Raw genomic sequence first — 13,416 nt, 5'->3', positions numbered from 1 at the left:
AGATAGGAGTCTACCTCCCATCTTTGAAACGGAGTGCGCGAAGCTCGATGGGTCTACTGTCTGTTTCAAGCATTAATATATATATATATATATAGAGAGAGAGAGAGTTATATTAATGTCTTGCATTGGAGGTGATGGGAGTCTGGGTGGAAGGAAATAACACAGTAAGTGTTGTTTCTGTAAATAGCCATGCATGTACTGTCATATTTGAGAGAGAGAGAGAGAGAGAGAGAGAGAGAGAGAGAGAGAGAGAGACATTAACGTCTACAGAAGACCTATAAGTGGTACAGTGGTACCATGGAGGAATTGGAAAGAAAATAGAAAATATACATCTGGATAGCAGATGATTATCATGTGATCTCTCCTTACCCAGTACCAATCTCAAGGCAGAAAGAGTGATGGGAGCATGTCATGTAAGTGGAGAATCTCTTGGATCTCTCTGTGTGGTGGAGGGTCCTGATGCTTTGGGTCGGGGCCGTTTGGCTCGTAGAATGGATCGAGCTCTCTTGCTAAGAACTCCTTTGGGGTGCAGGTAGGGGTGGTGGGCTTTGAAGCACTAGTATAGGTGGTGGACTCTGATGTGGATGCGTGCATCGCAAAGAAGTCTGTGATGGCTCTTTGGGAGGTGTCCCGTTGGAGAGAGAGTGAGAGAGAGAGAGACTTTCCTTTGATCCTTCTACAAGTTTCGAAAGGGTGCACAACCTACCAGTTTTTTTGAGAAAATGAGCTTTTGAGGATCTTCTAATGAGCATGACATATGTACATATGTAGTAACTACCACTTGGGGTGATGTGATTGGAAGCATAATTAGATCGAGCTAGGTCAACGGTGTCCAATTCGCATGACACGATTCCAAAGTGAGGACCCTTAATTGTACAACCACCTTGGTATCATGCATTGTTCTGATCATTGGCCGTTTTTCGTAAGCCCTTCATTATGTCATTTTGTGAGGCAGATGGTATCTTTGGAACCAATGCAAGTTGATAAGTCTCACCCCAGTCGACTTTGCCTACTACTTTCCAATTCTTTATGGGCCAAAGTCGATACACACCCCTCATCCAGGGGTGCCACACATAAGTTGCATCAAGAGAGTAAAATAAAGTAGGAAAAAAAGGAGCAAAGAAACCAATGTGTTAAGAGTTTTCATTGGCCCGAGCTCGACTCGGGAAGGGGAGGTCGCGAGTTCAAATCTCTGTAGGCCCCCATTGGTATAGTGGCCGCTTTTATGACCAGAAGTTGTAAGGCCTTTGTGTGGGAAGACCAAGCCGCCTGCGTGCAGATATCAAATTGCAGCTATATAAGGATCTACTCAAGAAACAAAGAAATCGCAGTGCATTTTAAGTATGCAGAGGAGGAAGATGAGTGATTTCCCAATGCAGGGCCCTTGGATGAGAGGGTTTCGGGCCACTAGCACACACGTGATGCAGTGCGAGGACCAGAGATGTCTCACAATGTAGTTGATAGTGCTCAGACGACCCACGAGCATCCACGTTAGCCACCCATGCTGACACCCCCGCATCGACATCAGGTCATACCAGCTGTACATAGGGGCCATATTTGCGTCCTAGAGGTGTCCTAACTAGGCATGCCTACTCCATCCTACATGCCAAGCTTCCCCTACCGAGAGCACCGAGGATCTCCACCACACATAGATAGATATGATATTCTTCAATGACATGACATGCCCTCACCATAGCGACATCTGCCATCAGGAGGCTTATAGAGTCATGTTTCAGCTTTTAGTTTTTACGTCCTTTAAAAAAAAAAGTTTTTCCATAGCATTGTATACCCATGGTATCATTATACTATTCATGGTCTCATGGGCCCTTTGAGTCTTTTGTATATGTATGTGTGTGTGTGTGTGTGTGCGCGCGCAAGCGCATGCATGTGTGCATGTTACAAAAAATGAGAGAATGAGCTATCCTCTTCTCTTTGGTGGACATTAGCATACTTACTCCTCTTTGTTTTGCGAAGGAAAAAAGATTACACATTTGTGCTTGTGAGAAAGACGAGAAGAAGGATGACCTCTCAGAATAGGGATTGTGTAAGTGTGCTTGTGAGATAAAGAGGAAGAGGAGGAGGAGCTTGTGGACCGGTGGATGTTAAACCATCGATTTTACTAAGGTGGACCTTAATCAGTTTTACTAAGGTGGACCTTAGACATTAAACAATACCTTTGCCATAGAAGGCTCTTTGAGTGCGAGAGAGAGAGAGAGAGAGAGAGAGAGAGAGAGAGAGAGAGATTCTTTGGGTATTCTTCCTATATTCAAGCAATAATTTTGTGTTACATGCTTTTCTTTTCACCTCCTAGCATAGTGATGATACCAGCTAGATAGGAGGGCCACTTTGACGGCCCTCTTAAGCCTGACAATATCACTAGAGGAATTTCAATGTCTCAAGCTTGATTTAAGGAGAACATGAGAAGGTGAATTTTGTTGATTTTAGGAGAGAAAAAAAATGCAGACATGATTGAAAAACATGCGAGTTTCTTTGTATGTTTGTCTCATGGAAAGAAGCTCAAACTCTTCATGGAGTAGCTCGCCTACAATGGCCAAAAGATAGGGTCCACATACACCTCTTTGCAAAATGGCAAATGGGACATGCACCAGGGTAATTGTAGTGCTTTTACCACCAAGGGGTATGATTGTGCTTTGCATAGAATCACGTCATTAGCAAGCTATGGCACACTCACATGGGAATGATCGAGCTACCAATTGAGCAAGAAGGTGTGGCACAAAGCTTCATCAATTGATTCCATGATGCAACACAAAGCCTTGTACAAACCCATGATGTCAAAGGATGTCTGTGATCATGAGCATATGAGACTAAACCACTGGATTCAAAAGATCAATTAGGTGACTGCCATGGTCAAGAAGCGGGGTGAAGGTATTGTAATATTAATTAACTTAAGTAAATTTTAATTTACAATTAATAACCTTAACCAAAGGGTGTGACCCTCCCTCAAGAGGTGCGACCCTAGAGGCATCAATGCCTACATCAATGTGATCGTATCAAACAATCAATTAATCAAATATTCACTCATGTGCACCTCTCTCCTATGCATCCTTTCCACCTCTCTCTCTTCTTGTATTGTGTATATTGAGCATCTAATCATGGTATCCCATCCCAAAGGCTCCCAAAACTACTTCATCCTTTGTTCATACTAATGCAACGCTTGCAAACCTTTTCAAACCTCCTCACCTTTTCAAACCTTAATCTATTGATGCTCCTTTTAACCCAATAAACTTGAATCCTAAGACCTTGTTCACATGTGCACCACAATCTAGTTCACGTACATGCAAACACTACCAATTTATCACAAAGCACTTAAGAAACTCCATTGACTTCTTTTTTCAAAGAATTTATCACATCACTGAAATCTTTCTGTTTACATCATCTCAAGCTATCTCCTAGGTGTACCATTGAAACCTCATGCCTCTCCATTCAGCACTATTTGTGGAATTTATAAGATCACAACCTTACCTTTCCATCTTTTTGTTTACATAATCTCATGTTATCTCTAGGTGTACGCCTTTTTTCAGTTCAAAGAAAATGCATATTTTAGTATGATTCATGCTGTCTCAAAAATAGTCGATTTATACAAGCTGGGCACATGCTACATAAAATGGAATCACCATTCTTATAAGCTTCATAAATATATATATATATATATATATATATATATATATATATATTCCACATACAAACAACCATGATAAAAGAATGAAAGCAAGGTACTCAAGTATGGTCAAAAGGAGGGAGTTAAATTAGTGTAATGGGTGTTAATCAACATTAAGTAAAAAAAGCCAAAAGTAATGTTATTCTATTTGAAGATATACTAAGCATTACTTTCTTTTGCCAATAGAAATAGCAATATCAAGTGGTAATTTTCAACATCAACGGTTCATTAAAGGTACCCAAGAGATAAGAATGATGAACCATAGCACTTATGCTTAGAATTTCAAATACACTTTATATGAGGTTACAAATTTAGAGTCTTGTAGATGAGTCCCATTTGCACAACTCATCAATCTATGGGAAGTTGGCATGTACATTGGAAAAATTGCCCTTGGCTACAAGAGTTAATTCTTCCTACTTCAAAAAAAGAGGTTAGCTCACTCAAATATACTCTGAAGGTCTTAGTAACTAAACAAGAAAGGGCATTCAACATGATGCAAAGAGTTCCCTACCCGTGCGAAAAGCGCTTTCAAGGGACTTTAATGAGAAATCTTATTTAATTTATTATCAAGGACACTTGAGACCAACTAGGACATGTTGTTTAGCTTTGATGTGGAGAGACCCATGAGTAGGTTGGGACATCACACTTACAATTAAAAAGGGCCATTTATCAAAGAGAAAAGAAACGCATAGGAGTACCCAAAAGTATTGCACAAAGTGGGTGCACTTCAAACTTACAATTAAAAAGAACCATTTATCAAAGAGAAAAGAATCTAAACATAGGAGTAGACAAAAGTATCGCATAGAGTGAGTTAATGGCTTGATCCTTAAAACATGAGTAATGATAACAAGCTTACGAATATTGAAGTAATGGTCGATGCATGATAAGGTTTGCCTCTCCTCAATAATACCGAAGCTTTCTTATATGGTATGAAAAAGAGGTGTAACCTTAATCTGAACAACGAAGATAATGGAAGAGAATATGCTAACTAGTTCTACTCGCTTAAATGTTGTGCATAAAATATGTAGCAATCTGAGGCATTAAAAAGAAGGTTAGTGCATATAAGAATTAGTGTGATAATAGTGACTTTAAAATGTTATATGCATGTAACCACTATTGAGTTGTCTGCTTTAGGGGTTTTCCACTTAACATTTGATGATAGATAAAGATTCAGGGTGAAGTAATGACCATCCCAATTCAGGACAAAAACAAACCAAATTGTGGGACCAAGCAAGTGTGATAGAACTTGGCATATAATGAGACTAGCATGCTTGGTTACAAGGGGTTATCAATGAGTTTAGAATCCTTGAAGCACTTAAAGGAAACAAAAGCATGTATTATCGCTCCTTTATACACCAATGATAGTTTGTAGAGGGACGACTTGAAGACTTCTCTCTTCTTTCTTCATGCTCGAGCACTTTCTATTTTCTTTGACTCTTTTAACTATTTTTCTCGATATTTTTTGTTGAGCCTGTTGTATATCAATGCTCCACACAAGATAGTGAGAAATGGCTAGAATAGTCGGTAGAGGATAAGGTTCTTGCACTCAAACACTTGAATAAAGAGGTCAAAAAGCATAATTAGAGTACAAGAGGATGATTTCACAGAAGCAAATTTAGGTGATGAGAAAGAACCCCACATATCCTAAAAGCAAGTGCCAAACTGTGAAAAGATTTGCAAGAAGCGCTAACATTATATAAGGATGCATTTGCATGGAGCTACATAGATATGAAGGGAATCAACCCTAGCTTCTACAAGCACAAGATGAATCTGAAGGAGGATGTAATACCTATCCGAGAAGACATATACCGAATGAATCAAACTATGCACGACAAGTCAAGGAAGAAATAGATAAGTTTTTGAAGGTTAGATTCATATATCCAATGGACAAGTCAGGGTGGCTATCGCCTATAGCCATCATCCCAAAGAAGGATGGAAAGCTGAGAGTCTGCATAGATTATAGGAAGCTCAATGTAGCAATATTTGTCAATCCACACTCTATCCCTTTCACAGACTCTTTGTTGGATGCAGTGGTGGGCCATGAGATATACTGATTTCTTGATGGATTTAGTGGGTATAATCAGGTCCCGATGGCTAGGAAGGATAAAGAAAAAACGGCCTTTCATAGGCTCTATAATGGATATAGTGGGGGGCCATGAGATATACTCATTTCTTTATGGATTCAGTGGGTATAATCAGGTCCCAAGATGGCCATCGATGACAAACAAAAAATGGCCTTTGTGACATTAGGGAGAATTTGCTTCCCATGTGATAAAATTGTGATGATATTTGGGCTAAAAAATGCACTGGAAATCTTCTCGAGGAGATATTCTATGAATACTTGACCACCTCTATGGAAGTCTTTGTGGATGATTTTGGTGTCTAGAAACAAGGCAAATCACCTACAGGCCACCACACTCTATGCTTAAAAGAAATATAGAGAAACAAGGATCAGCTTGAATGTAAAAAAGTGTGCTTTTACAGCTACTAGTGGGTCCCTACTACTAGGACACAAAGTGTCAACACAAATGGATTGACAGTGGATTAATCCAAGATTAAGGTCTTGTCAAACTACAAGTACCAAAAAATCCAAAGGAATTAGCTAGTTTCTTGGGATGGATCAAATGGCACAGTAGGTTCATGAGATTTCTAGTAGATATAGTAGCCACACCCTTGTATTGCTTTTGATAGGAAAGGATGTAGAGTATGTTTGGACTGGAGGGTGTCAAGAGGCATTCAAAAATTTGAAGAAAGTAATGGCTTCCACACCCATTATGCAATAGTCCAATTATGACCTCATTTTCCATGTCTTTATGGATGCTTCAGATGTGGCCAAAAGCACCCAAATGCAAGAAGCACAAGAAGGATGGTTGAATGTACTACACACGTAGGAGGCTTTCTAAATTGGAGAGGATCTATTCTACCACATAAAAGGAGTCATTAAGGTTGACCTAGTCTATCAAAAAATTTAGGCACTATCTGCTGGGAAACAGCTTGAATTCCACATGGATCACAAGGCATTTCTGTATATCTGGGAACAAACTTGATCTTGTAGGAAAGCTGGCACGATGATGGATATTTACTGCTTCAGGAGTTCAACTTCACCATCAAGCACACATTGAGTACTATCAAGATTGGAGTCTAGAGAAGCATCAACAACAGGAGTAAAGGATGACTTCCTAGATGCACAACCGTTTGGAGGAGTAGATAGTGGGAAGTTGACTAGTATGAAGAGATGCTACAATTTCTATTGGATTTTTTCTTTTTGGAGTACTGTATGTCAAGATAACAGAGGAAGAAGCAACACTTAGGAGTAAATAATTCATAGTGGTGGTGGTGGTGGATGGGAAACTTTAGAAAATAGGCATCGATGATCAAATACTTAGAAGGTGCATTTTGGAAAAACAAGAAGGGATCAAGATGTTGAAATTGTGGTCACAAAAAGAGGAGGAGGAGGACCAGAGCATGGGTGCCACATTTGAGGAGTAGTGCAGGTGTAGGATTTGAAAAACAATGTTGGGCTATCCTTGATGTGGACTTGTACATATTGACATTGGCAAAACAAAGGATTCACAAGAGGAGTGGGTTTTGTAGAGGGCATGTGCATGGGTGATTGAAGGCAAGTTAAGGGCTCAAGTGCGATTAAGTGCATTTTACATGGACATGGAGAGGCCACATCAATAAGGGAGCATATGGAATAATAAGCATGGGATGAGTGCTTTTGTATGTTGATGTAAAAGAGGAGGCAGAATGACAGGTGTGGGGTGAAAGTGATGAAGGAGATGTTATCCTAGCTAGTAATGGTAGTTAGGTTTATAAGTTAATAAATAGATGCATTTAAATAAGATCAGTCGGGCTTTCTAAGGGTGGAAGAATATTTGATTTGGGTAAGGGTTGGGACTACAAAGAGAGCTAAGTTAGTGATTATTACATAGTGGTGTTGAGTGTGTAGACTATTACACCACTTGAATTAAATAGAGCTCAAATATTCTTTATGTGGAATCGTGGAATCATGTGCAAGCTTACTCCGCCATCAGTTCATCAAGACTTTCCTTGGTAAATTTTTATTTGCATTGTAACTAAGCCTCACTACTCCTCCACCTCTCAAAGCCTAGTCGCTACATTCCCCTCCTCCATATTTTAATGGCGAGAAGTTTTGCCAATAAACAAAACTCTCTCTCTCTCTCTCTCTCTCTCTCTCTCTCAATAATGTTTTGTTGAGAGAGTGAACAAGGAGAGCCCACAAATCTTGTAGTTTAAATATGGTTACATTTATAAAAGCTTTTCTCAAGAGACTTATGTAACTATGTGACACACACATACACACTTCATGTTATTTTTACAAGAAACTTGTACCTTCTTCCATTTGATGAGATAATGCACACATGCTATCTATAACCTGGTCAGCAAAATCAAGTAACTCTCATATCTTCTTCCACTTCATAAGGTGATGTACATGCTACCCACACAAACAAGTAGGCCTTGTATATGAATATATGGCCTTATGATAAAATTTTAGTACAATAAATTCCACATTAACATGAGTAATTACTATGTAGCCCAATGTCCTCATGATAAAATTTTAGTACATGAATATTGTATAAATTCCACATTGACATGAGTAATTACTATGTAGTCCAATGTGTTAGCCCCATTATCTTGCCTCCAAATGGATGGATGGGGGGTGGTTCCATCAAAGCACCCGTGCTAGAGGGCTATTAGAACTTGGAAGCACCACTATGCACACTAGGGGGGTTGTTGGTAGAGATAAGAATGAACCATTGGTAGCTGGGATCATCATCTGGTCCACAATCCATCTCATCATCTTGCACACATATACACCTCTTGGTAGTCACAGATGGAGGGGTGCTTCCATCCAGGCAGAGTGTGAGGCTGTGGGTGACATCATGTTGTGGTGTGGCTGGCTCATTAGTCATGTCAAGATCATGGTCATCATGATGATGATTATCATCGTCATTGTGGTCACCTTCATCATCATGGTCATTGTGGTCACCTTCATCATCATCATCATGGTCATCATCATCATGCTCGTCATCATCATCATCATCATCATCATCATCATGCTCGTCATCATCATCATCATCATCATCATTGTTGTGATTATCATCACCATTGTCTTCATTAGAGTTAGCTTTCATGATATTGGGGTGATGGTTGGTTACGCTAGTATGGCCATGACGAATCGTTGTTGCCAACTGAAGCTTGGCTACAGAGACCATTGTCCAAGGACCATTCTTCTCGGTGCCTATGGCCTCTAGCTTGGCGGGCTGGCCTTCTCCATCGGAGGCCACACAGAAGTAGCTGTTCACCATCTCTAGGCGGCCCTGTGGAGTGTATCGCCAGTGGGTGGTGCTGTCTGCCGTGCATGGCCCCAACAGGAGCGTGTTTTTATAGCCCTTCCGCAAGCACAACCCGGTCGCCGGATGGAAAAGGATTTGATACTCGCGTTTGGAGCTGCTGCTACCAATAACTGCATCAAATGTTTAATCACAAATAGGTTAACGAATTAGGCAAACGATTAAGCTAAACCCCACTATTATAGTAATCGCTCTCTAATGGGCTGTACTAAAATTAGCAGCTGATACGACAAGATGAGGAGGCTTAATCACTTGCCAAGGCTGCTGGATTAGGCAAACGATTAAGCTTAACCCCATTATTATAATAATCGCTCTCTAATGGGCTGTACTAATTAGCAGCTCATACAACAAGATGAGGAGGCCTTGCCAAGGCTGCTGGATTAGGCAAACGATTAAGCTTAACCCCACTATTATAATAATCGCTCTCTAATGGGCTGTACTAATTAGCAGCTCATACAACAAGATGAGGAGGCTTAATCACTTCCCTTGCCAAGGCTGCTGGATTTGGCAAACGATTAAGCTAAACCCCATTATTATAATAATCACTCTCTAATGGGCTGTACTAATTAGCAGCTGATACAACAAGATGAGGAGGTTTAATCACTCACCTTGCCAAGGCTGCTGGATTAGGCAAACGATTAGGCTTAACCCCATTATTATAATAATCGCTCTTGTACTAATTAGCAGCTGATACAACAAGACGAGGAGGCTTAATCACAGTTCACCTTGCCAAGGCTGCTGGATGGCCTGCAATCTTGCGAGGAGGCTGATGTTCCTGGGTGCACTCCACTGTGAGTTGAGGATGCCAAAGAACTCTTCATCACCTTGGCGCCCATTGCGAGTGTAGTAGCTCCCTTGCAACGGCCAGTATGACCAATCCAAGTCCAAGCTCGCCATAAATGCAAAGAAGCAATTAATGTACCTGTTATTACCCTGGTTCTCCCCCCTCTGATCAATCCCGAACTCACTGATAAAAAGAGGGGCTGTCAAGCTTCCATTGGATGCTGCCAGGAATGCCCCACATTTCATCAAGCTAGATGTTGCAATTGCACAAGCCTTGTTGAGGTTGCCCTTTGCAAAATTCACCCCATAGGAGGATGTGTACCAGTGCATCTCATACACAAGCTTGTCTTGGAAGGGCAAAGCAAGCTGCGTTTTGGCCAAGAAGCGCAGGTCTGTGTCATAATGAAGGCCGGAGATGATGATAATCAGCTTCGGGTTAGTGTTAAACACGGCATTAGCACCTAAAACCATGTATTTGTACCAGTCGCGGGTGTTCTGCCTGGGCCCTCTGAGCTCATTCCTCAAGCTCATACCCACCACCTCGGGCCTGTCCTGGAATGTGGAAGCCATGGAAACGAGGCCTTCAATCCATGCTTCTGGGTCGAAGAAAGAATCTTCCCAGAACCCATTGCCATCCTTATCGCCACAGCACCATTGGGGCTTGCTCACATGGTTGTCGAGGATGATCAAGAGCCCCACGCGCGCCAAGCATGCGACCACCCACTTGAAGGCATCGACGAGGGTGCGGTTGACGAGGTCAGGGTTGTGGATGGCGATGCCTTTCAAGGTGCTCTGCAGGTTCAGGCCTGTGAGGGCCTGTGTAACGGTTTGATTGGCTAGAGATGGGTCGGTGAGCATGTAGGTAGCCCATGTGAGGCGGACACAGTTGAAGCCCATGCCTTTCACTGCAGAGGCGATTCTGTAGAGAGGCTGCTTGTTGAGGCCCTCAGGCAGCATGGGCTCGAGGTGGCCTGCCCAGTTCACACATGCCAGCTTGGCCCTCGTCCCGTCCGTCTCTCGGACCAGCCACTTAGAGGAAACTGAGAGATAGTGGGCTTGAGAAACTGACATGAAACACAAGGCAACCAGCAGCACACATGATGCCACTCCCCTAGCCTTCTTGCTATCCATCTCGAGGTTAAGGTGAAGATTAGGGTGAAGAGGCTTGATTAAGCCATGCCCAAGGCCCCTTATATGCTTGTTGGCATAACATGTGATCCAAGCTTAAGCTAGATTAAGGTGAAGAGGCTTGATTAAGCCATGCCCAAGGCCCCTTATATGCTTGTTGGCATGACATGTGATCCAAGCTTAAGCTAGATTAGAGAAGGATTATTGACACTAATCTCCATCGTGTACAAGTGAAGCGTGAAGTTAAGCAAGTGGAGGATGGAATGCCCTTTTCATCCTCCCCCAAGAGAGAGCTACATTCACTTGGCTTTCATTCATCCTAAAGCATTACCAAACGTCACTTGGAAAAAAAGGGGAATAAAGCAACCCTACTAAAGCACTTCTTTTTACTTTCAAGTCACTCCTACCTTAGTGGCCCGCCACATATTATTTTACTTCCAATCAATCTTCTGTCAACACTTCTAATAAGACTTCTAGTTCATAAGCATTAAGCATTCTAGCATATGTGAGATCCTCCTCCTCCCCTTTTTACTTTCATTCAAGACCTTTACAAAAACAAGCACCTTGTCATCTATAATTCCACATAGCACTTGAAACTCCATGCCGTCCCCATTGACTTCTTTTTTTAAAAGAATTTGTTCGATCACGTAAATCTTTCTATCTCAAGCTACCTTCTAGGTGTATCATTGAAACCTCATGCCTCTCCATTCAGGACTATTTATGGAATTTATAAGATCACAACCTTACCTTTCCATCTTTTTGTTTACATAATCTCAGGTTATCTCTAGGTGTATGCCTTTTTTTTTAAAAGCTAAAGAATAACAGAGTATATAGCAACAAAGAAGATGCATATTCTTGTATGAATGTTGTCTAAAAAATAGTCGATTTATACAAGGTGGGCACATGCTACATAAAATGGAATCACTCATTCTTATAAGCTTCATAAAAATATTTCTTATCTTTTACAGACAAACAATCATGATAAAGGAATGAAAGCAAGGTACTCAAGGATGGTCAAAAGGAGTTAAATTAGTGTAATGGGTGTCAATCAACATTAAAAAACCAAAAATAATGTTATTATATTTGAAGATATAATGAGCATTACTTTCTTTTGCCAATAGAAATAGCAATATCAGGTAGTAATTTTCACATCAAGGGTCTAGTAAAGGTACCTAAAAGATAAGAATGATAAACTATGACCCTACACTTTATATGAGGTTACAAATTTAGAGTCTCGTAGATGAGTACCATGAGCACAACTCATCAATCTATCGAAAGTTGACATGTAATTGGCAACAATCACCCTTGGCTCTACGAGAGTTAATTCTTGCTACTTTAAAAAAAGAGGTTAGGTCACTCAAATATACTCTAAAGGTCTTAGTAACTAAACAAAAAAGGGCATCCCCAACATGATGCAAAGAGTTCTCTAGCCATTCAAAAAGTGATTTTAAGGGACTTTAATGAGAAATCATATTTACTTTACTATCAAGGACACTTGAGACCAACTAGGACATGTTGTTTAGGTGTGATATGGAAAGATCCATGAGTAGGTTGGGACATCGCACTTACAATTAAAAAGTGCTATTTATCAAACAGAAAAGAATCACATAGGAGTAGCCAAAACAGGGTAAAAAATAAGACATGAATAAAATAGTATAAGTATAGATGGGTTGGTGAATGTTTTCATATATAAACCTAAAACTTTAGAAACTTGGGCGAATCTTTGAAATTTTCTATCTTATATGGTAGTATGTAGTGTACTTTTGGTGAATTCTTCTTCAGAACCCACTAAAAACTAGAAAATATTAGGTAATTTTTTTTGAAAGTTTTTGGTGAAATAGCCCAACAATATCAAAGACCCCTCTAAAATAGCCCTTAGGTTAAAAATAGCCCCTAATTTTTTCCTTGAGGCTAAAGTATGGCACAAAGTGGGTGCACTTCCTCTCGAGTTAATGGCTTGATACTCAAAACATGAGTAATTATTACATGACATTAATTACATTAATAAAGGCACATAAAATAATTCCTCTCGAGTTAATGGCTTGATACTCAAAACATGAGTATTTATTACATGACATTAATTACATTAATAAAGGCACATAAAATAATTCAACCAAATTACTTTTGTGAAAAAACCTCTCTTTGTAAGAAGTCACTTTTTATCAACTACTTCTAGAATAAAACATTATTTGGTTCTTTTTATTAAAAAACTTAAGATCAATGTGATCACATGGGTTGTTGAATAATAAAGGTTAGTTCTACTCGCATAAGTGTTGTGCATAAAATGAATGGGACTCTTAGGCATAGGGCAAAACAATGTATACAAGAATTAATGTGATAACTAAGCCAGCTTTAGTGACTTTGAAATATTTCATACATGTAACCACTATTAAGTTGTCTATCCATAGAGTTTTTCCACTTGTTGATATGTGACCAACAAAGATTTGA

General features: G+C 40.2%; 1 protein-coding gene across 1 annotated transcript; it reads right to left on the bottom strand.

Moving 5' to 3' along the window:
* Positions 1-8,091: 8,091 nt before the first annotated feature.
* Positions 8,092-11,263, bottom strand: LOC147611744 (glycosyl hydrolase 5 family protein-like). Its single transcript, XM_086784790.1, has 2 exons — positions 9,783-11,263; positions 8,092-9,170 (listed from the first exon to the last, which is right to left on the bottom strand). Exons 1-2 carry the CDS (start codon positions 10,969-10,971, stop codon positions 8,398-8,400), a joined length of 1,962 nt encoding a protein of 653 aa, XP_086640916.1. The 5' UTR covers positions 10,972-11,263; the 3' UTR covers positions 8,092-8,397.
* Between the last annotated feature and the right edge of the window lie 2,153 nt (positions 11,264-13,416).

This window comes from Cibotium barometz, chromosome 47 (assembly GCF_041138505.1).
Source record: "Cibotium barometz isolate CiBa-2024 chromosome 47, ASM4113850v1, whole genome shotgun sequence".
Lineage (NCBI taxonomy): Eukaryota > Viridiplantae > Streptophyta > Polypodiopsida > Cyatheales > Cibotiaceae > Cibotium > Cibotium barometz.
The sequence above is the reverse complement of the archived record's forward strand: the minus strand, read 5'-3'. Positions and strand labels throughout refer to the sequence as shown.

Bases quoted from the DNA above. Each gene is read 5' to 3' on its own strand.
- LOC147611744 (XM_086784790.1), bottom strand. From the start codon at position 10,971: ATGGATAGCAAGAAGGCTAGGGGAGTGGCATCATGTGTGCTGCTGGTT. The intron at 9,171-9,782 runs GTGAACTGTGAT...CATTTGATGCAG, and splicing joins CATCCAGCAGCCTTGGCAAG to TTATTGGTAGCAGCAGCTCC.